The 25,928-nt window shown below is 39.0% G+C and overlaps 1 protein-coding gene across 3 annotated transcripts in view; it reads right to left on the reverse strand.

The window, feature by feature from the left end:
* The window catches only part of ILRUN (inflammation and lipid regulator with UBA-like and NBR1-like domains), a 123,800-nt gene extending 108,211 nt beyond the window's left edge, over nt 1–15,589 (reverse strand). For all 3 annotated transcript variants that reach the window (XM_090282249.1, XM_090282250.1, XM_090282247.1), the window contains exon 1: nt 15,244–15,589. In XM_090282249.1, coding sequence (XP_090138375.1) covers nt 15,244–15,401 — 158 coding nt within the window. In that variant the 5' untranslated portion in view covers nt 15,402–15,589. The remainder of the gene's footprint in view (nt 1–15,243) is intronic.
* Nucleotides 15,590–25,928: the final 10,339 nt, after the last annotated feature.

The raw sequence follows: 25,928 nt of genomic DNA on the forward strand, positions 1-25,928 counted from the left end.
GAGGGGGTTCAGGGGGATGAGTGAAACAGTGAGGGGATTAAGAAGTACAAATAGGTATTTACAGAACAGTCATAGGGATGTAAAGTACAGCATAGGGAACAGTGTAGCCGAAGAACATATACCCATGACCCATGGACATGAACAATGGTGTGGAGACTGCCTGAGGGAGTGGGGATGCTGGATGGAGGGGGACAAGGGGCAACAACTGGGACAACTGTAACAGTATAAACAATAAAATACAATTTCTTTTAAAAAGAAACTTCAAAAGGCATACCTTTGACCTGGCAGTTTCATTTCTAAGAATTTAACCTAAGTGAAAACATGGGCTATATATGTTACAATTTTTTTAAAAATTAAGAAGAAAAAAATTAAGTGAGCAGATATTTATAATGGTGAAAAACAAAAACCAATAAATGGCTGCTTAATAAGATACAGAATACACTCAAAGTAAAGGAATTATCAGCAAAACCATGAAAAACAGACACGGAAAGATAGCTATGTTTAGTGAAAAGCAGGCAATAAAGCACTATTATATAATAATATTTTAACTTAAAGTATATAATATGCATATAAATCTCTATCTATGAACAGATATGCACACAAACTGACAGCAGTGGTTAGCTCTGAGTAGTATTTACAAGTGGCTTTATTGCCCTCCTTTGACATTTCTAAATTTGCTGTTTTTTATATTCAGTATTACTTTTACAGTGAGAGAAAGAAAAGATATTTCCATTTCCCAAAGACAAATCTCCCTATGGAAAAATAAAGAAAGGGCATTTTCAGTCAACTCATAAAAGAAATACAATGAACATTTAGCACATAAAAGTGCTAATTAGGAATGACAAAATATAAATTAAAACAAGATCATATCTGTTTTTACCTACAAACTGAAAAAAATTTTAGTTATAATATGCAGTGATGAGGTATTAAAGAGTCACTCATATATAGTGGCAATAATACAAATTAGCCCACCTTTATGGAAAAGGGAATTAAGTATTAAGAGTATCAGATGCCATCTTTATCTTTAGCCCAGCAATCTAATGCTAGAAATAAATTCCCCCAAAATTATTCATGAGCCCTAACAGGACAGGTCAGTTGGTTACAGCCTCATCCCAATAAGCCAAGGTTGTGGGTTCAATCTCTGTTTAGGGCACATACAAGAATCAACCAATGAATGCATAAATAAAGTGTAACAACAAATTGATGTTTCTCTCGCTCCCTTTTTCCCTCTCTCCCTTCTTCCCTCTCCCTAAAAATCAATCAGTAAGTAAAAAATTTAAAGAAATACTTTAAGAAATAAAGAAATAATGATGCAAAGAAAGATTTAGGTACAATGATGTTCAATAATGAATTTATTTTTATAAAACACTGAAACATATACCAACACAAAAGGATTAAATTAGTATTCTATATCCATGTAATGGAATACTGTAAAGCCTTTAAAAAAAAGTGTATAATCCTCCCCCCTCCCCCCAAAAAACCTCACATGTAGGAAAGTGAACAAAAAATGTAAAATATGGAAATGCAATTTTAGTGAATACTAGAAAAACAAAAATTTTCCTTCACACTGTATATTTTTCTCCCTACCTGATCCCTCCAGAATTTGGCATTCTGAAGAAGAAAGTAATGACATAAGGTTCTTTGCATAAAACTAATAAGACCGGTTGTTAATAGAGTAAGTGTAAAATCATATTGATTAAGAATGGAAAAATGGTCATAAAAGATTGTTAGGTGAAAACAGATTATAAATAGTGTACACACTGTTTGAAGAGTGTTCCCCAAAATTCACATCCACCCAAAACTCTGAACATGATCTTATTTGGAAACAGTCTTTAGAAATGTAATTAGTTAAGATCCAAGGTCATCTGAGATTAGGTTGGTCCCTAAATCCAACTGACTGGTGTCTTTCAAAAGACTAGATTTGAAGACATGCACAAGGAAGGTCATGAAGTGGTACCACTACAATCCACGGGACACCAAGAAATGCCAGGAGCCATAGAAGCTAGGAGATAAGGAGGGATTCTTCCCTAGGTCCTTCAGAGGGAGCATAACCTGCTGATGCCTTAAATCTCAAATTTCTAGCCTTCAGAATTATAAGAGAATAAATTTGTTTCAAGCCATCTAATTTGTTAAAATTTGTTATGTCAGACTGCTATTTCTACCACTTATTACTCATGTGACTTTAGATAAGTTATTTAACCCTTGGAGAGCCTCTCTTCCATTTTTGATAAAATGAAGAGGACTATTTATTTCCTAGAATTGTGAGCATTAAATTATATATTAAGTGTAGACACTTAAAACAGTAAGTGAAATATAGTAAGTATTCCACTTTCGTAAAGCAAACACAAGTATTCAAATACACACAAACATACACTGAAGTATTAGGATATAGATCGAAAGGTTAAAATTGTTTACCTCTAGGTCCTGTAAGTATGGCTTATTTTTGTTTTCTTTTTGCTTTTTGGTATTTTTAACTTAACTATTTTATTGTGATAGTTTTATTATGACATAAATCTTACTGTAGATATTATTTTTAAATTAAAAAAAAAATTTAAGGCAGTCATTTCCAGTTTTAGTTGTATGCAAATCCTATGCCTCAGCCAGTTATTTCCACTCTCACAGCTTGTTATCAGTTTAAAAAAAAAATTAAAAGCAAAATTTACTTTAGAAAATAAATGTTGATGACAAAGCACTTTAGAAGGACACCGTGTATCACTCAATCAATCATTAGTAGGCTATTGCTCCATAATAGGCTGTGAATCACTGACCTCAAGATTAGTAATTCAAGTGTGAACCCTCAGAAACATTATAACTGTTCATTTTTTAAAATTAGACTTAGTAAATTCAGTGGGGCTGCATTCCTTATTTGGAATAAACTGCTCCCCCTCCAAGACCTATGTCAACTTTGACAGTTAGAAAAACCACTTACAAAATTAATTACCTTTCCGACAAGTGAAAAATGTGTTAGTTTCATCTGCACAAGTGATTTAGTAAGAGTTAAACCTCTTCAGTGAGTTTCACTCTTATTGCATTTGAGTCCATAAAAAGTTCAACTTATCTGGCAGTATTTTTAAGTTCAGATGAGCTCATTACTAAATAGTTTACTTAACACACTTAGCTCTTAACACAGCAAAACGAAGTTTTAATAATTATGTGTAATTACTGGATGGCAGCCTGTTGCTTAATACAACGAAAGAATTCTAGTGTATTTGAAAAGACCAAAACCCACCATTGCATTGTTCATTAAAAACCCATCAATTTGATTAGTCTACCCAAGTACAATACCTCAACAATTAGTTACCTTTCGCACTGAAGCAAAGGAAGTACAAGTGCCAGGGTAGACACTACTTTGAATAAGAAAAACAATTATTTAAATTGCAATACTATTATTGTTAAAATTTTATATACATATAATTACATATATACATATGTATGCATAGACAATTCTCTATGTATATGTGTATGTGTGTGTACATATATGTGCAGAATTCTACTACAGGCATAGAAATTCTCTAAAATGCACAGAAAAAATAGTAGTGGCTTAATCTGGAAAGGAGCGAAGATTTTTGCTTTTCACTTTCAGTCCTGAGGTTGCAAAGTAGTAGCCCAACTATATCCTACCTACAGATGTGCTTTATTTTGGCCTACACAGTGTTTTTAAAACATTTGAGCCCTGACTAGTGTTACTCAGTGGATTGGGCGTTGTCCCACAAATAGAAAGGTCATTTGGTTCAATTCCCGGTCAGAGCACATGCTTGGGTTGCGGGTCAGGTCCCCGGATGGGGGCATGTGAGAGGCATTCAGTCTAGGTTTCTCTCCCGTATCGATATTTCTCTCCCCCCTTTATTCCCTCCCTTCCCCTCTTTCTAAAAAATAAATTTAAAAAAACAATAATAAAATATTTGAATTGTCAAAATTTAAAAATCAGGAAATTTCCCATAAAATCTGAACCTCTGTTTCTTAGGGGGAAAAAAATCTAAGAACACTAGACTACCATTCCAGCATGGCAACATTTGACTTAAGGCAAAATTCAAGCATTCTCTTTATAAAAAGGTAAGCGCTTTCCAGCTCACACACACTTCATTGTTCATGTTCCCCACCTGGCAACTATAGGCATTTTAGTTTGCAACCTGCTTTGAACCTTCTAAACTATTTGAAGTTACTATGTGCTTGTATTATCCTTTAAAGTTTTCCCTCAATGAAACACACTGGTAAAGATCCAAGAGAAGTTTAAAGAGCTTACAAAACATTCTCCGTTCACATCTAAATAATTAAATGATACCTAACTTAAATGAATAAAAAGTTCTCATAAACTGAATTACAAACAATATTCAGTACAAGAAAATATGCCTGGAAAGGTAAGGGATGTAAGGTGGGGTCCATCTTTAGAGGGCTCAAACTGCTTCCATAATCAATATTTTATTGATTATGCTATTACAGTTGTCCCAATTTTCCCCCTTTTCCCCCATACACAAAGTATCCCCATTCCCTCTAGTAATCCACCCTCCTTAGGATCATGTCCATGGGTCATGCGTATAAGTTCTTTGGCTACTCCATTTCCTATACTGTTCTTAACATCCCCCTGTCTATTTTGTACCTACCGAATTGTACTTCTTTATCCTTGAACCTTTTCCCCCATTCTCTCCCTTCCCCCTCCCAACTGATAATCCTCCAAATGATTTCCATACCTATGATTCTGTTCCTGGTCTGCTTGCTGGCTTAGTTTGTTTTTTAGATTCAGTTGTTTATAGTTGTGAATTTATTGCCCTTTTAATGTTTATAGTTTTAATCTTTTTCTTAAATAAGTCCCTTTAACATTTCATATAATAATGGCTTGGTGATGATGAACTCATTTAGCTTTACCTTGTCTGGAAAGCAATTTACTTCCCCATTCATTCTAAATGATAGCCTTGCTGGATAGAGTAATCTTGGTTGTAGGTGCTTGCTCTTCCTCACTTTGAATGCTTATTGCCAGTCCCTTCTTGCCTGCAAAGTTTATTTTGAGAAATCAGCTGAAAGTCTTATGGAACTTCTTTGTAGGTAACTCTCTGCTTTTCTCTTGCTAGTTTTATGATCCTTTTATCTTTAATCTCTGGCATTTTAATTATGATGTGTCTTGGTGTGGTCCTCTTTGGGTTCATCTTGTCTGGGACTCTGTGCTTCCTGGACTTGTATGTCTATTTCCTTTGCCAAATTAGTGAAGTTTTTTCTATCATTTTTTCAATACATTTTCAATTTCTTGATTTTCCTCTTCTTCTGGCACCTCTTGATTCGGGTGTTTGTACATCTGAAGATGTCCCAGAGGCTCCTTAGTCTACATCGTTTTTTTTAATTCTTTGTTCTTCTTGCTGTTCTGGTTGAAAATTTATCTCTTCTTTATGTTCCAAATCCTTGATTTGAATCCCAGCTTCCTTCCCTCCATTATTGGTTCCCTGTAGATTTTTCTTTATTTCACTTAATGTAACCTTCATTTCTTCCTGAGCCTTTTTTATTTTGTTGCCATACTCAATGAGTTCTTTGAGTATCCTGACCACCAGTGTTGTTTTTTAAGACTTTATTTATTTATTTTTAGAGAGAGGAGAAGGGAGCAAGAAAGAGAGAAACATTAATGTGTGGTTGCCTCTTGCGCACCCCTAACTTGGGACCTGGTCCGCAACCCAGGCACATGCCCTGACTGGGAATCAAACCTGCGACCCTTTGGTTCACAGGCTGGCATTCAATCCACTGAGCCACACCAGCCAGGGCTGATCATCAGTGTTTTGAACTCTGCATCTGATAGTTTGCTTATCTTCATCTCATTTAGTTCTTTCTCTGGAGTTTTGCTCTGTTCTTTCATTTGAGCCACATTTCTTTGTCTCACTCTGGCAACCTCCTTGCGCTTGTTTCTGTGTATTAGGTAGAGCTAATTTGACTCCCTGTCTTAGTAGCATTGCCTATTGTAGAAAAGCACACCCGTAAATTGTATGGGGCGCAGCCTTAGGTAATCATCAGGGTGGGGCAATCTGGGTCACCACTCTGCGGCTCTGTATGGTGGAGGATTTGAAGAGGGGACAATGCTGCTGCCTGGCCTTTGAAGTTTTGCCCAGGAGAAAGCTTTCTCCTGGCACTCACCCTGTGCCAGTCACTTAGATTTCTCCGTGTATGCCACTGGTTCCCTTCCAGCTGCTGCCCTGGTGCAGAATTCCAGAGGGAGTATGTGTAAGTTCTAAGTCTGTTGCAGGACATTTAAGAGGAGACTCCTGAGAATCCTGCAGTTTCTCCCACCACCCCAACTTCCACTGGTTTTTACAGCCAGAGGTAATGGGGGTTTATCTTCCTGGTGTTGGAACCCTGGGCTGGGTGGTCTAGTCTGAAGCTGGGATCCCTCACTCCCACGGTATCCCTCCTGATTTTTATCCACCACATGTGGATGTGGGACCCCCACTCCATATCTCCGCCCCTCCTACCCATCTAGATGAATGCGGGTTCTCTAATTCCTTGGTTGTCAGACTTCCATACAGCTCAATTTTCTGACAAATCTGGGTGATGTTTGTTTTGTAGTGTAGTTGTAATTTTTGCTATAGCTGTGTGAGGAGGTGAGGTGTATTTACCTAACTGGTGTGGTTCAGTTGGTTGGGCAGCACCCCACACAGCTAAAGGAAGAGTTTGATTTCTGGTCAGGACACATGCCTGGGTTGTGGGTTTAGTCCCAGGTTGGGGTGCGTACAAGAGGCAATTAATCGATGACTCTCTCGCACATTGATGTTTCTCTCCCTCTCTCTAAAAATAAAATTATAAAATATTTAAAATTTTTAAAATTTGTTTTCAAGTTATTTAGGAAATATTAGCAACATTTAAATCTCATCCTCAAATCAAACCTGAAAATGACCTTAATGTGTAGGACATTGTTTCTTTTAACAGCACTAAACGTCAACATTTCCATAAAAATGAATCCTTTACTCCCATCTACCTTCATTCATTACCTCAACTAATATTTCCTGTGCATCTACCATGTACAAAACATTGCATCATATGCTTAGAGAGAAGCAAAGGCCGTTACAGAGTGTGTATCACATAGACGAAATGTTATAAAAAGCAACAGCATTTCATGAGACATAAAGAGAGGAACGAATAGCATTCTAGGTAGAAGGAAAATGCTTAAAATTGGGAAAGCAAAAGTATGTGTGGGGAATGAGCAGCAGACCAATCTGAATGGGACACAGAAAAGTAGGAATTCAGCACAAAGATATGACAGAAAGGTAGAGGCAGACAAGTAGGGATTATCTTTGGAGAGCCCTGAATGTCAAGCTAGAGCTCTGCTCTATCTGCTATACACACTATTAAACATTTCTGAGAAAAGAAGGGCCCAGATCAGACCTGTGATTTCAGAAAGATTGATCTGGCAGTGGTATGTCCATAAAATGGACTATAAGAAAGTCAGGTGTAGAAAACCATTTTGAAACTATTCTATGTTACACCCTGTCTGAGTGGTAGCACAATCTACAAACTAACATGGTAGCAGGAGGAATGGAAAAAATAAACAGTTGAGAGGTGCACTGCAGAGTGGAAATGAACTGGGTTTGGCAAATGATCTGGGCTGTCCAGGAAAAAGAGAGTGTTGGAAAAAACTCAGTTCAACTCTAATGTTTGGGGTACCATTGGAACTATTAATAGAACAGGGAAAAGTCAGAAAGAAAAACTGGTTGGGATGGGGAAAAGGATAAATTGATCTTTTAAACACATTTAGTTTAGGGTGCCTAATAGAACATCTGTAAGTTTTCCCTCCCCATCAGAAAATCTTGCACTCTTTTCTGGCCCAATTTTTAGTGAAGCCAAAGAGAGTAAAATATATATTTAACACAAGTAAAGACTATATTTAACGCAGAGTCTGCAAGAAGCCAGTCACAGAGCATGTCACATGACCAAAATTAAACTCTACAGATGAAGTTGAACTCCTACCTCATCCATATACAAAAATTAACTCAAAATGGACCAATGGCCTAAATATAAGAACACAAACCATCAAACTCTTAGAAGAAAACATAGAGGTAAATCTTCATGAACTTGGGTTGGCAATGGATTATTAGATATAATACCAAAAGCACAAGCAAAAAATAAATTAGACAAATTAGACCTCATCAAAATTAAAAACATGTGTGCATCAAAGGACATTATCAAGAAAATGAAAGACACCTACCAAATGGGAGAAAATATTTGCAAATCACATATCTGGTTAAGAGTCTAGTATCCAGAATATATAAAAAACTTACCACTGAACAACACATAGACAAACAATCCAATTAAAAACTGGTCAAAGAACTTGAATAGATATTTCTCCAAAGAAGATATACAAATGGCTAACAAGCATATGAATAGACGCTCCATACCACTGGTAATTAGAAAAATGCAAATTGAATTCACAATGAGGTATCATTTCATATCCACTAGAATAGTTATAATCTTAAAAAAAGGAAAATAAGTGTTGGTAAGGGTATGGTGAAACAGAAACAGACCCTCATACACTGCTAGGGGAATCTAAAATGACTCTGTGGAAGTTTGGTGGTTCAATAGTTAATCAGAGAATTACCGTAAGATCCAACAAGGCAGGAGAGACACTGTGAGATCAGATAAGACGGTACAACTGATTTTCACGTTTAGATGCTAAGAACTGAAAACAGGTACTCAGAGAAATGCTATGAACTAGCAGCACTATACATAACAGCCAAAAGGTGCAAACAGCTTAAATGTTCACCAACAAATGAATGGACAAATTGTGGTATAACCACACAATGGAATACCATTCACCAATAAAAAGGAATGAGGTACTGATACATGCTATACAACATGCATGAATCTTGAAAGAAGTCAAACACAAAGAACAAATATCATCTGGTTCCATTTATGCCATTTATATGAAATATTCAGAATAGGTACAACGATAGAAAAAGCGTTCAGTTTGGTGAATCACAGGGAATCAACTGTTTAATGGATGCCAGGTTTCCTTTTGGGATGATGAAAAATGTTTTGGCTAGACAGAGATGGTAGTTGCACAACACTGTGAATACACTAAATGCCACTTTACCATGGTTTAATTTTGTTATGTCAATTTCACCTCAGTTTTTAAAATATCAACAATATTCCCCAGTGGATAAAAAAAGCTGTGATACACATATACAGTGGAATATGATTTGGCCATAAAAAGAATGAAATACTACCATTTGTGACAACATGTATGGACCTAAAGGATATATGCTAAGTGAAGTCAGAGAAAGACAAATACCATATATTTCACTTATATGTGGAATCTAAAGAACAACACAAATGAACAAACAAAATAGAAACAGACTCATGGCTGCCAGAGGGGAGGAGGGTTAGGGGGCTGGGGATAAAGGTGAAGGAATTAAGAAGTACAAGTTGGTAGTTACAGCATGGTCACAGTGATTTAAGTACAGCATAAGGAATATAATCAACAGTGCTGTAACTACTCCATATGGTGCCAGGCAGGTACTGGAAAAATCGGGGGTAAAGTGGGGGGACACTTATAGAGGGTATATTGTTTAACCACTATGCTGTACACCTGAAACTAATATAAAATAATACTGAATGTAAACTGTAATTAAAAAATAAAAATAAATAATATTCCAATCCAAAAATAAAAATAAGCTCCATGTCTTGTCACTACTGATCCTATTAACCACATTCTAGCCAAGCCAGTCTTCTATGTGGCCCTGCTCCACCTGCTCCTGCCTTCTTAGTTCCACTCAGGAAATACCCTCTACCTATAACACACTGCTTTTCCGTCAATTCAAATACCCCCAACTATTTCAAAGCTTAACTTTGTGAATCACTGGTTCTATTTGAGTCAATCCATTCATACCTATAACATATGAAATGTTTCCTTATTATCCTGAAACTTTTAGACATTTTCTTTTCCCATCAGAGAGCAAATTAAGATAGAGGCTGTGTTCCGCTTTTTACCACACTATCATCTAGGAGTCTATCCAAAATAATTTGTTTAAATATTGTCTGGTTGATAGTTTTTGATGTTATATGCTAGACACATTTGGGAGGGGAGTGGGAAGATGAGATGTGGTATGGCCCTAGCTATAATGGAGATTGGTTCTAGCTTGATATATGATCAGAAATCTAAGTCCCACTGCAATAGAACAGTAAAAAGACTTCCTGCAAGACAATAATGTACTTTTTTTACTGTGTTCCTTTAAAACTGAAATTAACCTGTGTGCTTTATTTGTAAACTATTTTGTATTACACCCAGAATCCCAACTTTTGTGTGCCACTTGAAAAAGAATGCCCCACCACCAAAAAAAAGTGGGAAAGAATGTCCAGAGCAAGAACTCCCAACCTTCTTTAAAATGCAACAGTGCACAACACTCTATCATTGAGTGTTATACAATTCTTCCCTACCCTCTTCCTAAAACTGCTGCTTGGTACACATTTTTTAAAGAAAACCAGTATTAATACCAAGTTTTATCTGTCATAAAGGGACTTTTCCTAGATTCATCCATGTAAAACAGAAGAGTGAATCACAAACACATTTAGCATGCTGGTGACCAAGTAATGGATTGAGATCAGGCAGGAGACACTGAGAGATCAGATAAGAGGTACAACTGATTTTCACAACTAGCTGCTGATTTCACTTCATTGCATAGTTGGTTACGACTTTATTTTATTGCCTCTGACATGTTGAGGTAGTTAACAGGACACTGTTTTACAAAAGTGTTTTCCCCAAGTTACTTTTCTAGAAAGCATCTGTTCCATCCATAATGGGCATGCATATGTAATATTCCAAAAAATACAAAGCTTCCTAAAAATACCTGAAGGCAATCTAGGATTTTGAAACACCAAAACTGCAAAGCCCTAGCTAGCCTAATGAATAGGACAGAGAGAAACGGTCAATGTTGTCTATATGCTAGTAAATGAATTGTATGTATATTGAGAAATAAGGCCTATATTAACTCCTAAGTTAATATCCTCTAAAAATTGAGAAGTATTACTTGCCTCTTGCTATAAATGCTAAAATACAACTCACTTTAAAAACATAAGAGAGACAAATTACTTTGAAGGCCAGAAGTAAATTTAAAATCTTACTTAACAATGAACTGTACACTTAAAATTGGTTAAAATTATATTATATTTTATAACAATTTTTTAAAAAATCATATGTAAGCTCTCCTCTGACTCCTGTTAGTTACCCCTGAAAAAATATATAAATGTAATTAGACTATATTAAAGGTTGAGAAACCATTAAATTGAATGTATTTAAGTTATAAATGGTTGAAAATTTTTAGTGATTTGAACAGAAGCTTTCTGAACGCTTAAGGGTAGTGTTTGTTAGATATTTTCTATCTCTAAGGTGGACATAAGCAAATTAAAAAAGCTTAAATTGCCCTGGATGGTGTAGCTCAATGGGTTGGGCATCTGCCTGTGAACCAAGGGGTCGTTGGTTCGATTCCTGGCCAGGGCACATGCATGGGTTGTGGGCAAGGTCCCCAGTTGGGGGTGTGTGAGAGGCAACCCATCAATGTTTCTCTCGCACATCAATGTTTCTCTCCCTCTCTCCCTCCCTTCCTCTCTCTCTAAAAATAAAATAAATAAAATCTAAAAAATATTTTTTAAGGCTTAAATTGTAGTGAGAGACTTTAGTTTTGACAAATTCTAACTAGAAAGTAACTAAACACTATAATAAGGTATCATGCAAATCTCTGCCCTCGGGATTGCAAGAATAAGCTATCCTGAAAGGTTTATATGCAATTCTGCAGGAAAAACTGGAATGAACTACAGAAACTTTTAAACCAACTTCCAGTTTTAGAATTCAAGGTTCTATATTCACAGCCCAATAGTGTCTCTGCAAGATATTCCACCTACAGAGTGCGGAAAGGTAGAAATCGGTATGGAGGGATAAATGGTGATAGAAAAGGAAACTTGGCTTGGGGTGGAGAACACACAATACAATATACAGATGCATTACAGAATCGTACACCTGAAACCTATACATTTTTTATTAACCAATGTCACCCAATTCAATTTTTAAAAAAAGATATTGCACCTATAGGAAGTATACTAATCTACAAGTAATCTCAATTTGTCTTCAGATGTTGAATTTCTTCACCATACCATTTATTCAGTTGATGTACTCAATCGGGAAGTGAAAATTGACTGTTTTTGTTAGAGGCAATTCCACCATTTCTAGCAGCATGGCTGCCAGCTCAAATATAAACAGTGCAAAATGCTTCAACTGAAATGATAGTTGGTTCTAAATTAAAATAAATAGAAATATCTTACCTAATGCACACCCAACTTAAGGAAACAAAATCTGTTTACAGGATAGAAAACTTACAAGGCTAAAACATTCTATTTAAATCAGTTTTTCAACAGCTTCTTAAAAAGTTGTTACTAACAACAAAAAATTATTTCTTTGGAAAACAAAAACAGAGTCATACCAAGTTATTTTAGAAGACTTGTGGCCTTCATTCTGAAATAATTTACCACATTATTTTTTTTTTAATAGTCTCACACAGAAGCAGGTACTTATGAAGTCATAGGAAGGTTAATTATTTTAAATTCAACAGGTTAACCACAGCAGTTTGAGATATTCTACCAACCTCTACTAGGCCAAATCAACAGGTTCCAAAATTAAACGTTAAATGACACTCAGTACATTTCCAGAATTTAGAGATTTACTTAAACAATACAAATATTGTTGACCAAGTATGTATCCATGCATGTATTTCTTTTAACTAGATTTTATTAATTATGACGGGTATTTAAAACAAAAGTTTAACAAGACAAATTTAGCTAGATCAACACAGGAATCAAAACACAATATTGGATTATGGAGCTAACTGCTTACGTTAGAAAAGAATAACAACCCTTACTACTTTCAGTTCACAAATGATTTTTCATTTTATAATCAAAGAGAACAGAAAACATGATTTCTACAACCAAATAAGTTAATGTGGCTTAAAGCTGAGTGATCACTGAAATACCTGGATTCCTAAGAAGCTACTGACTTCTAACTGCTTTAAAATCAGAATACATTTTTTAATGGGTCACTCCTTTGTTCTGAAATGTTATCACACCTTGTTATATACAGATAGCATCTCAGCAGGTTATATGCTACTCTGTATCTTTGAGCTTAATAATGCAAAAAATGCAAAAAAATTTTATAATGCAACTATAATTTTTAAGTTATTTTTTCTCAGCCACATTGGGTCTCAACTTTCACAACACCTAAAAACAAACAATCTTAATTGTTACACACACACACACACACACCCCTCAAGCATATAAAATTCATCACACTGGTTTTCTAGACATAATAACTGCACTAGTAAACACTGACTCTAAAGAACTAAAAAACTTATTAGGGCAGGTTTTAAATGGTACGACTCACAAGGGGGTGGGGAGAAATAATGATCCTCCCCTATCAAACTGGCAGCAACAATATGCCAAGTTTCCTTTGCTGAACTAGTGTAAACAAGGAAGAAAAAGAGCTGGGGCGGGAAAGAAGGGAGGCAAGAGAACAACCCTCCTTCAGACAGCTTTCTAAATTTCACCAGATACTACCTCTTCTCAGTGTTTTCAATAACTCCATCACTCTCTATTTAAACACCACAGGTTGGTGTTCAGAAAAGTATTGTAGGTTCTAGTCCCTGCCTGAGATCATCTTGGTCATAAAAGATAACAAGTTGGGCTGACAAATATTTATTTCATTCTTTTTTCCCCCAATACTTCTTTAATTCTAAAGACTATCTCCTGTATTCAATGTTTCAGAGTTTTCTAAACATCAAGAAATTCAATCCCACTCTTCCTATAACAATTAACTTAAAAGATAAAATAACAGGACTGACCAATGATGCTGCACAGCAAAAATTTCCCATATCACTTTTGGTGCAGCCAACAGCTACAAGGCTCCCATTAGTAAAATGACCACTATTCTGGGTAGGTCTAGATGAGGAATGGGATAAAAACTAGGCTTATAGTCTCTCTATTTCTGGCAGTATCTGATGCATTCAGTGGGCAAAAATAAAGGGGAAGCTAGTTGTACAAGTGAATGCCAAGAGAAACAAGATTCCACATGTCAGGGGGCTGCCCAACACAGAGAGCAAAGGGCATTCATCCCATGGCTTTTTGACCAAAGAAAGATGAGTTGCTTTACCTGAAATCTTTTCAAAGGAAGTCTAATAGTCTCCACTTTCTCACTCACCCTGAGTGAACCCGACAATCTTTCCTCAGAGAGCAAGAAGACTTGCTTATCAAAAACAGCAAGTCCAAAGCCAAGACATACTCCTTTAGTTTTTCAGTCTTCTCCAAGGAGACTCAAAGCTAAAAATTCTTGGTTCCCCGCCTAAGTGAAGTTCTCTGTTTTCCCAAACAAGTACCAACCAACTTTCTTTCGGATAAGCCCCTCTCCATTCCAGAATTCTGGAGCAGAGGGTCCAGGTTTGCTCAAAAAGTTCCCTTCCCCAAGATAATCTTCTTTCCTCCACTTCTCTAAGGTTTTTCCCAAACCCTGCTCCAGGTCTAACACTCCCAGTCTTCCATTAGCCAATCTAATAGTAGATCCCACCACAGCCTGGGGCACAACTCTTCGGAAAGTCGTCTCTCTTAACGTACTCACTAGTCCTCCCCCAAGATATTCGTCCCCTTTTCCCTATCAGTCCTCGCGTGGACGGACACGCACACACAACACACATACCGGTTCTTCTCGGCTCCTAATTCCCAACTCTTTCCCGCGCCCCAGGTTCCTCCACAGCACCTAATACCCTCCCGGAGTTTCCCCTCATCCCTGTCTTCTTCTGCCCCTAACTCCACACCCGAAACATTTTTTCACTCCCCAAATTTAGATTTCATATGCTTTCTACTCTTAGGCAACACCACAGCCCTCTTCTCAAGTCTAACCCTACGCCTCGAGCTCAAGTCTTTTCCCCTCTCCCACGTTCCACGGCCCGTAATACTCCACAGTACCTCAGGACCCTCCCCCAGCCCGGATCTCTCGTCCACCCCTCCTGCCCTCCGTGGCCTCCAACAGTCCTCGTACGTCCTCTCGAGCCCTGTTCAGCCCCCAAATTTCTCCCAAACCCCTGGGGCTCCCGCACACGCCTTCTCTGCCCCGGGAACGGGGTGCTCCCCCCCAAAGCCCGCCCGGCCCTCCCTGCCGCGGGGTTCTGATGTCCCTTCCCCTTCCCTTCTCCTCGGGGCCCCGAGGCCGCTGCCAGCGCCGGCGCGGCGGGGCCGGCTCACCAGTTGGTCATGTCCAGGAAGAAGGCGCAGCCGGCCGGGTTGAGCTGGAAGCCGAGCAGCCGCTGGAACTCGGAGATGAGCACGTCCTTGTCAGTAGTGCCCAGACAGCTGAACTTCTGCATCAGCTCGGGGTCCAGGTCCACGTCCATGCCCTCCATGTCTGGGGCCGGACACCCCCTTCCCCACCTCCTCACAGTCGAGCCGCCGCTGCCGCCGCCGCCGCGCCGCCGGGCCCGGGGACCAGGAGGGGGCCCGCTGCTAACTAGCGCCGCGACCCCGCTCCTTTGAAGTAGGCCCCGGGCCTCTCACCGCCTCATAAGGGTAAACTCACTCTACCACTCTCTCGCGTGCTCCCCCCCTCCCACCCCCCCACGCCACCGCCTCCGCCGCCGCAGCCGACTCTCGCTACTCCGCCGCCTCCGCCTCCTCGCGCGCCGCGCCCACTGCGCAAGCGTCCCCGCCTAGGCCCCGCCCCTTCCTTTCCAGGAGGCCCGCCCCTCAGTGGCGTCACAACCCCGTGACGTCCCCCGCGTGACCTCACCGCGGTGAAGCGAGGGGGAGGAAGGTGGGAAGAAGGAAACGCACCGCCCAGCGGCGGGAGGCGGGGAATGACTCTTGGGCTGACTTTCGTCTTACCCCGCCCCACACTCAATGGATATAGTTAAAGCCCGGGATTGGGGGAGGAGTTCCCGGATCTCTGTGTAGGACATCTGCACTATTTTGCAGGTGAGGGAATTCCTGCAAAAAGTCCCGGGAAGAGCATACACGATGGCAAGGTCAAGTACCAAAGTGTACCTCGGAACCCAGTCCTCCCAGCCAGGGGGTATTCCCTTCGTGCTGGAAGGACTTGTTTGCATAAGTTTACAGAGCTTTTTTTCCCAGAGGGGTTTAGCTGTAAATCCTTGGTTTCCGGTCCCCCTAACTGGTGATTACTGTACTAAACTCCGGGAGAGTACAGTTATCAGGGCTGTTTCTGTTCTGCAACGATAGTAGCTAGTCTGGGGAAGTAAAGGAGGCCTCGATGAAAACGTAACACAGGTCCAAATGGACACCATACATAATCAGTTAAGACCAATCCTCTCAAAATAAAGCTTAAGTCATGAGAATCTGGCATGCATTGTTCTAGCTGTTAAATAGAAGGCAAAGCGTTACTATATACTGTATATGGTATACCTACCTGGTCAAGGCCCCGCAAAGAATGGGAAAAGAAACCTAGGGACCATTTTGTCTAACCCCTTACATTCCTTCATTCAGGAAGTGCTTTGAAACACTATTTGCCCCCACACTCTGATACATTCAAAGGGGGAAACAATGAGTATGAAATGGTCTCCTGACTTCAAATAGCTCTCTGTTATACAAATAAGGAAAATGAGATCCAGAAAGCTTATGTGCCTTGTCCAAAAGTACAGTGAAGCAAACTAGAACCCAGCTTTCAGATTCCTAATGGAGTATATTTTCAACACCATACAGAACTAGAATAAGTCACTGGTGGCCTCTAGGGTGCTAGAAAGTTTTGGAAAGGGAAATCATTTTAACTCTTGTCCCACTACCAAATAAGAGTAAAAAACATAGTAGCTCTAAAAGCCTGGATTCTGGGGTCACACATTTGATATTCAAATTCTCATTCTGCCAATTGTTGCTAAACAGTACTTGCACACATAGGATTATTGTGAGGATTAAATGAGGTAAGAATATATGAGCTCAATACTGTGCCTGCTCCATAAGAAGCACTCAAATTGTTTAAGGTTGTGGCCATAAGCATTAGGAGATGGCTGGGGGTTTGGGCACTAATACAAGTAATAAGGGATTACTTCCCCTGGCTCCTTGTCTACTTCCTGGTCCTCTATTAGAATATGAAATAAAGTGTCCTTCTCCTTTCCTAATAAAGGACTGCTCTTCCTCTCTCTAGTGATTTTTCCCCTTCCAATGTGAATATCTTATGGGAAACACACCTTGCTAATATAATACTTACAAACTCATACTATAAACTCATAGTATAAACATTTAAACTGTTCTTGGGCCTCTGAGATCCATGTGGAAACTTAGATCATTGCCAGAGGCTAATTTTTGGTTGGCCACAATGTTTGAATATTTCACTAATGTTAAGGAAAGTTGAGTCTCAGAGGTGAGCACATATTGTCCCAATCTTATGGATGATAGAATGGGGACACAGGTTTTTAAAATCACAATAATAAGAGCTGAAAGAAACTGAGACTATCTAGTCCAACCTCCTCATTTTTCAAATGAAATTGAAACCAAGAGAAGAGAATTGATTTACCCAAGATTCCACAGCTAAAAAGGGGTCTCTAAACTTCCAGTCTAGCTCTCTACCCACTATACCCTGCTACAATTCCCTTTATACTTTGAGTTCAATTTGGCCTTACATACAAAATAACCAGGAATTTTGACCCAAGAACTGATTTAATGTTAGATCATCGACTTTCTAGAAAGTATTTTAACTTGCAACATCCATGGATTAAAGTTGTGTTGACCAAGGATCCAAAATAAGAAAATGTTATTGGAACCTAAGAACTCCATTAGAATGCTGACCCAAGAGGCCCTGGCTGGGTAGCTCAGTTGGTTAGAGCATCATCCAATACACCAAGGCTGTGGGTTTGGTCCCTGGCCAGTGCACATAAAAGAATCAACCAATGAATGCACAAATAAGTGGAACAACAAATTGATGTCTCTTTCTCTCTCTCTTAAAGCAAAAGAATGCTGACCTAAGAAAAAACTAAAAACTCTTGGTCAAGTACTAGGGTCTTAATTCACACCTAAACAACCCACGTAATGCAAAGAGATCCTGGCAAATAAGAAATTCAAATGGCTCATGATAGGAGCTACCTCAAAGGAAAGCAACTACTCCTCAAGTGAATTCTGAAACTTTGCAGGAACATTTTTGGTTCTTATAATATTGGTGTGGTACGCTGGCTGTTAATTCTCTGAGGACCAGGGATGCAATTCTTGGTACAGCCATGCACAATAAAGAACTGTCCCATCCCTAACCACTGTATAGAAACCATGACCAAGGTGGCTGGTACATTCGATATAAAGGAAAAACACTACCACCTCCATCCCCATGCAATGCTTCTCTTTTGGGAATGGGATATAAAATGGAGGAAATGAAGTGTTGCCCCATCAGGAGACTCCCAGAAATGTGAATTTCCGCTTGAGTCTGAGGACTTACGAACACCTATGTTTCTGCCCTGATAGCTTTGTATTGTTTTCTAAGGAAGAGCACCTGGAGGCAAAGGGACAAATTGCTGAACACCCCTCTGAAAAAGGAAAGCTGACAGCAGTATTCTTAAAGAGCTTCTAGGTACCTTCTCAGAACTATGTTAGGGGCTATGCTTGGATATGTCACTGCCTGGTGTATGCCCAAGACCAGCCTGTTTTTTTCTGAATTTCTTAGACTCGTGACTTGTGTAAGAAATTTAAACTAATTCCAGATCCCAAGACAAGGTCAGTTTCAGGGTTTCTTAAGGGAATTAGCTGTTTTACCATTCAGAAGTTAACTATCTAGGAGAAAAGTGATTTGTCTCTCCAGGGAAGCCTAGATTAATTGCCTCCAGATCTCTAAGTCCTTAAGATTCAGAATTTCCAAGACCCGCCAGTCCTAAGATTATGCCACAGAAAAACCAATTCATAGAACAGAAGAGAGTCCAAATAGATGTTAGGGTACACTATATGATAATATACTTACAGTGAAACCTGTGGGGCGGACATTTAAACTTGATAACCTCCTTTCTCTGCGAACCATTAACAACCCTCTAAGTAGCCCCCAGCAGTCATATCTGCCCCCATATAACCCTGTCCTTTAGCCCCCATTGACTAAACAAAGGATGATGCGTGGCTTAGAGTGAGCCAATCAAATTCTCATCCTCAGGAATTTGGAATTGGAACTCAATGAGCGATGGAATAGGCCTAGGCTGTTTACTTGAATGTGAGTGATAGAAAAAAGAGACCACCACCTTCGTAAGACACCCATGAAAAAGAAAGCCTTGAAGCAGAGAAAAGCAAAGATGTGAGACCTGAAGGCATGGCAGAGAGAGGTTCCTGTCATCCTGAGTTCTGGTTGGTCAGCTTCTCTTAAATTCCATGAGATTCTCTAAAATACTTTCTCTCCTGAATGAAGTCAAAGAACAAATCACAGCATAAAACAAAAGCAAAAAAAATTAGAATAAAATAAATATTTGATTTGTAATAGAAATGAATATACTACTCTTAAAAATAATGGAAACCTCTGTAGAAAAAAAAATAGGGATGCCAATAGGCAATTCACAAAAGAAGACATACAAATGGCTAATATACATATTAAAATATGTATTATGTCATTCATAGTTAAACAAATGGATTAAAACAACAATAAAGTATCACTTTTGTCTAATCAGATTGGCAAAGCTTTAAAAGATTTATAATAGTTTTTCTTGGCAAGAATTCAAACACCGATGCTTCTGGGGATGTAAATTCATAAAGGTGAGTAAATATGAATTTAGATGGATTGGTATGAAAAACCTTAGAAATATTCATATACTGTAGCAAAAAAATCTTATGTTTATAACTAGTCTTTTCATAGAAGTAGTATTATACATATAATAGTGAAAAGTTTAAAAGTTGAAGTTAGCCCAAATGTTTATCAATAGGGAAACTGTTGCACAATAAAAATTTTTAAAGTGGGCACAGATGGACAAAATTCTTACTTTGTTCTTTTCACCAATATAATATTACACGAATCTATGACCAAAACAGTAAAGAACTAGAAAGAAACATGAATGAATATTTTAATAGCCTTAGAGAGAAGAAAAGCTCTCCAATCACGAAATCAGACCGATAGTTTGCCTACATAAGAAATTTAAGCTGCTTTGCCGCAAAAGTTAAAAAATGGTCAATTGACAAAAGAAAACTAGATGGCCTGTAGAGGTATGAAAATATTTTGAATATCATGAATGATCAGGAAATTAAAATTAAAACAAAAGTGCAGTATCATCTTTGGTCTGGCCAAGATTGTCACAGTTAGTGCTCTACAGGTGTAAGGAAAATGGCAATTTCATGCAACAGTGGTAGGATTACAGGTAAAAATCTCTTTGGAGGATATTTTGGCAGTGTCTGTCAAAATTTTAAATATGCACTTTGTATCTTAAATATCATACAGATAAACTAAAAAGGATGGCCAAAGATGAAGGCAGAAAGATAAATGCTAAAGAATTATTTGAAATGTTGGAGAATTAGAAAAAATCTAAATGACCATTGATAAGGCTTTGACTAGTTATACATTTATACTCTTAGAACAGCAATTTTCAACCAGTGTGCTGCAAGAATTTATAAAACATGCAATACCTACATATTTAGTCAGGGGCACTGACATCTGTTACCTTAGATTGTCAAATAAAAAATGAGAACAGTAAACACAATAGTCGTCCAGGGTGAATAAATCAAAATTATATCTATTTTTTGGTCAGATCAGCAAAAATATATGTTTTGGTGTGCCACAGAACTTTAGTAATTAGTTTATGTGTGCCATGAGATGAAAAAGGGTTGAAAAATCACTGCTCCACAATACTACACAGCCATTTAAAAAATGACCAAGTTGCCCTGGCTGGGTAGCTCTACTCAGTTGGTTAGACTTTCTTCCCAATACACTAAGGTTGCAGGTTCAATAAGGTTGCAGGGCACACACAAGATCAACCAATGAGTGCATAAATAAGAGGAACAACAAACAAATATCTTGGTCTCTCTCTAAAAATCAATATAAAATTTTTAAATATATATTTTATTGATTGTGCTGTTATAGTTGTCCCGATTTCTTTTCCCTTTGCTCCTCTCCACCCAGTACTCTCCTTCCCTGCAGCAGTTCCACCCCCATTAGTTCATGTCCATGGATTGTGTGTTTAAGTTCTTTGGCTTCACCTTTTCCTATATTATTCTTAACGTCCATCCCCTTGTCTATTTTGTTCCTACCAATTTTGCTTCTTAATCCCTGCACCATTTCCCCATTTCTCCCCCTTCCCCCTCCCAGCTGATAGCCCTCCACATGATCCCCATACCTATGATTCTGTTCCTTTTCTGGTTTGCTTAGTTGGATTTTGTGCTTATTTTTTAGATTCAGTTGTTGATAATTGTGAGTTTGTTGTCATTTTAATGTTCATAATTTTAATTTTCTTTTTCTTAAATAAGTCCCTTTAACATTTCACATAACAATGGCTTGGTGATGATGAACTCCTTAGCTTTACCTAGTCTGGGAAGCACTTTATCTGCCCTTTCATTCTGAATGGTAACTTTGCTGGATAGAGTAATCTTAGTTGTAAGTCCTTGCTTTTCATCACTTTGAATACTTCTTGCCAATCCCTTCTAGCCTGCAAAGTTTCTTTTGAGAAATCAGCTAAGAGTCTTATATGCACCCCTTTGTAGGTAACTCTGTTTTTCTTTTGCTGCTTTTAAGATTCTCTCTTTATCTTTAACCTTTAGCATTTTAATTATGATGTGTCTTGGTGTGGTCCTCTTTGGGTCTAGTTTGTTTGGGACTCTCTGTTCTTCCTGGACTTGTATGTCTACCTCCTTTGCAAAATTTGGGAAGTTTTCCTTCATTATTTTCTTCACATAACCTTTCAATTTCTTGTTCTTCCTTTTCTGGTACCCCTATGATTCAGATGTTGGCACGTTTAAAGTTGTCCCAGAGGTTCCTAAGCCTCTCCTCATTTTTTCAATTCTTGTTTCTTTAGTCTGTACTAGTTGACTGTTTATTTCTTCCTTATGTTCCAACTCATTGATTTGAACCCTGGTTTCCTTCACTTCATTGGTTTTGCATGGATTTTCCTTCATTTCACTTAGCATAGCCTTCCCTTCTTCCCTTCTGCATTTACCATACTCAAGTATATCTATAAAGTCTGTGAGCATCTTTATCACCAGTGTTTTGAACTCTGTGTCTGTTAGGTTGGCTATCTCCTTGTCGTTTAGTTCTCCCACTGGAACCTTGATCCGTTCACTCTTTTGGACCATACTTCTCTGTCTCCTCAACTTGACAAACTCCTGTGTTTGCCTCTGTGTTTTAGGTAGAGCTGTCCCACCTGTTACACTGTAAGGGGTGGAGCCTTAAGTATTCCTCAGTGCCAGGTGACCTGTTTCAGTATGTTGTGGTGCTGTGGGGGGGGGGGGGCCTGAGAGGAAACAATGCCATTTGCTCAGCATTCACCTCTTTTCCAGGTGCTTCTCCTGCTTCCCATATGGGACTGGTGCCTCTCTAGCTGTTGCCCTGGCTGTGGTTTCCAGGGTGGGTGTGTTTGGGGACATTCTAGGACCATGGGGTCTCTAAATAAACAGACTCTACTGAGAGACCAGCAGTTTCCTTCTCTGCCCAAACCCCCTCTGGTTTTCACAGTCAGAAGCAATGAGGCCTTACTTTCCCCGGCACTGGAACTGTGAGCTGCGTGAGTGCTGGGAGCACTCCCCAGATGTCCTTCCCTACTTTTTTAAATGCGTGACTGTGCTTTCCACCAGCCAGCTACAGCCGCTGTCACCACCACCTCCATACCATGTCCTCTTCGCCCTGGCTCTGCCCCTCCTACCTGTCAAAATGAGCATTTTTTCTTTATGTCTTTGTTGAACTTTCATGCAGCTCGATTTTCTGGAACTTCTGATTGTCTCCAGATTTGAGGTAGTTGTACTTCTGATTGTCTCCAGATTTGAGGTAGTTGTATTCCTTCTTAGTTGTGGAGGGAGATGCAGCATGTCTACCTAGGCCTCTATCTTGGCTGGAAGTCTCCAATTAAAAAACAGCATTAATGGTATAAGTATATATGAACTAACACGAAAAGTTATAAAAGACTGACCTAGAAAAAGTAAATAAAGCAAGCTGTTAAACAGTATACTGTATATACTATGATCGCATTTGTATTTGTTTAAAAGCATATGTGAATGTGTATGTTTATACATATTGTGGGATATATGCATAGCAAAATGTCTGGGGGAATATATACCCATGGTTAAGGAGATGGAATTATGGCAGGGTTGCCAGATAAAATACAGGATACCCACATAGAGTTGAATTTCAGATAATAATTTTTTTAAATATAAATATGTCACAAACATTAACTGGGTGTTTCCTATTTTTATTTGCTAAATCTGGTAACCCAATTTATGGGAAATGTTCACTTTTAATGTTAAATTTCTGTATTGCCTGAATTTTTACAATGCGCATGTATTACTTTGGTAGTCATTAAAAAAGATAAAATTTTAAAGTAAAAGTTTTAAATTATTTTATGTTAGTAAGGTAGATTATTATGTAGCTATTGTATAAACACATTTTTGAGGATTGTTTAATGATACAATAAATCTTTATTTAACATCAGTTTTTAAAAGCTGCATCAAAACTGATACAGCGCGATCTGATCATATCACTGGGGAGGAGTATGAAGGCCATAAGAGGAGGTTGCTGAAGGAAATGATTAACAGTGTAGGACAGGATTGGCTGAAAAGCTGAGTGCCTCCAGAGCACATGAAATTATGGGCTAAAAGATTTGAAATAAAAAAATGGTTCTTGGGCTCTCTGGCAGGCTCACTGGATCTCTCTCTCTTCTCCCTTGAGGCTGCCTGGATGATCATGCTGCAGCTGCCTGTATTTCCCAATGGATGATATTTTGGATGGGAAGGAACTCATGGCACAGCCTGGGATCAGGATGGCCTGGCAGATGGTGGCAGATTTATTCTTTCCTGAGGGTTCTAGAGGGGATGAGCTCCAAGGCAGAAGCTTGCCATTCTTGCAAAATTGTGTAGCTTTTGTATCTTATGTTGTTTTAGTTTGTAAACTAACACTATGGAAATAAGATAGTTAAAAAACAAACAGAGGGAAGGATAGGAGAACTCAGGTGTTAAAGAGTTTAGACTTAATTGATAGGTTTAAGTGACTAATGCTTGTGGAAAGCTGTCATTCCAAAATTGTGAAGCTCGTGAATAAATAATCTTTTCCTTTATCACCAAAACTTTGCTTCTGGAATTTTGGCTAGGTGGTGGTGGCATGCAGCAGGACCCCACTTGCTGTTTGGTAACAAAACTATATTTTTAAAAAATATAGGTATGGTCTACTTCCAATCAAGATGGCAACAGAGATAAACATGGCTCACCTCCTCACACAACCACATCAAAATTACAACTAAAATACCGAACAACCATCAGAAATTGAGTTGAATGGAAGTCTGACAGCTATGGAATTAAAGAAACCACATCCATCCAGACTGGTAGGAGGGATGAAAATGCAGAATGGGCTGGTCCCAATCCATGTGTGGTGGGTAATAATTCAGGAGGGATATCTCAGGAGTGAGGAGTCCCGGCTCCACACTAGGCCCCCCAGCCCAGGGTTCCAGTATCAGGACGATAAGTCCCCAGGGATTGAGTCATTGAAAGAAATTTCTGGAGTCCCAAGCAGTTTCTCTTAAAGAACTCACACACAGACTTAGACCTATTTCCTCTGAGCTCCAGCACTGGGGGAGCAGCTTGAAAAGGACCAGTGGCATGCAGGGAGAAGGTGAATTGTCTGACATCAAGGCGAGAGCTGGGAGATTACTATCCCCCAGACAGAAAGGCAGGCAGAGGCCATTCTCCCTTTTCTGAACTGTCCACCCACTGAGCCACAAAGCATACAGGCTGGTGCCGTACCTAAGACTCCATCAACCTGACTAACATTGTTTGCCCAGCCCTGGAAATCCCCTGAGACTCCATCCCATCCAACTTTTGAGTTCACACAAGCTGCTTTTCCATTTGAATGGCTGGTCTTGGCTCATGCTTCACAAATTTCTAAATCCTCCCAAACAAGCAATAGTCAGCTTCAGTGAGCCCCCAACCCCCATACCTCTTGCTAAGTGGCCCCAAGCACAGTAGTAGCAGCAACTAGCCTAGATTTGTAGCTTGGCTTTCCTTGGGAATCTCCAAGCCCAGCAAAAGTAGTAACCATCTCAGTTTGTTTTATACCTCAGGCAGGATGGCTCTGGAAAAAAACACAGATGGGGGCTGACCTTGGCCTGCACCATCCAGGAAACTCCAGAGCCTATGCACCCAGCGGACAGCTACAGAATGTGTCAGAGCTCCACCACCATGCCCCTGCAAAACTGATCCTCCATGAAGGTTGGTGGTCAGTGATCACAGCCAGTCCTTGCAGCTGACTGGCCTGGGTAAATCCCTCCCATTGACTTGCCCACAGCACCAAGGCTCAACTACAAGAGAAAGGTGTACTAGCCCACAGGAAGGGTGCACCTTGAGTATCCATCTTAGATGATAGGGGAAGATGTGCCACTGGACCCTATAGGACACCTACTACATTAGGCCATGATACCAAGACAGGGACTCACAGCAGCTCTACCTGATACATAGAAACAAACACAAAGATGCCAAAATGAGGAGGCAAAGAAACATGGCCCACATGAGAGAACAGATCAAAACTCTAGTAAAAGAACTAAACAAAATGAAGAGAAGCAATCTAGCAGATGCAGAATTCAAAACACTGTTATAACGACACTCAAGGAACTTAATGAGGACCTCAACAGCATAAAAAGATCCAGTCAGAAACAAAGGATGCAATAATTGAAATAAAGAACAAGTTACAGGAAAACAACAGTAGAGTGCATGTAGTCAAGAATCAAATCAATGATTTGGAACATAAGAAAGCAAAAAACAGCACATCAGAACAGCAAGAAGAA

This window comes from Furipterus horrens, unplaced genomic scaffold (genome assembly GCF_987537825.1).
Source record: "Furipterus horrens unplaced genomic scaffold, mFurHor1.1.pri manual_scaffold_6, whole genome shotgun sequence".
Taxonomy (NCBI): Eukaryota; Metazoa; Chordata; class Mammalia; order Chiroptera; family Furipteridae; genus Furipterus; species Furipterus horrens.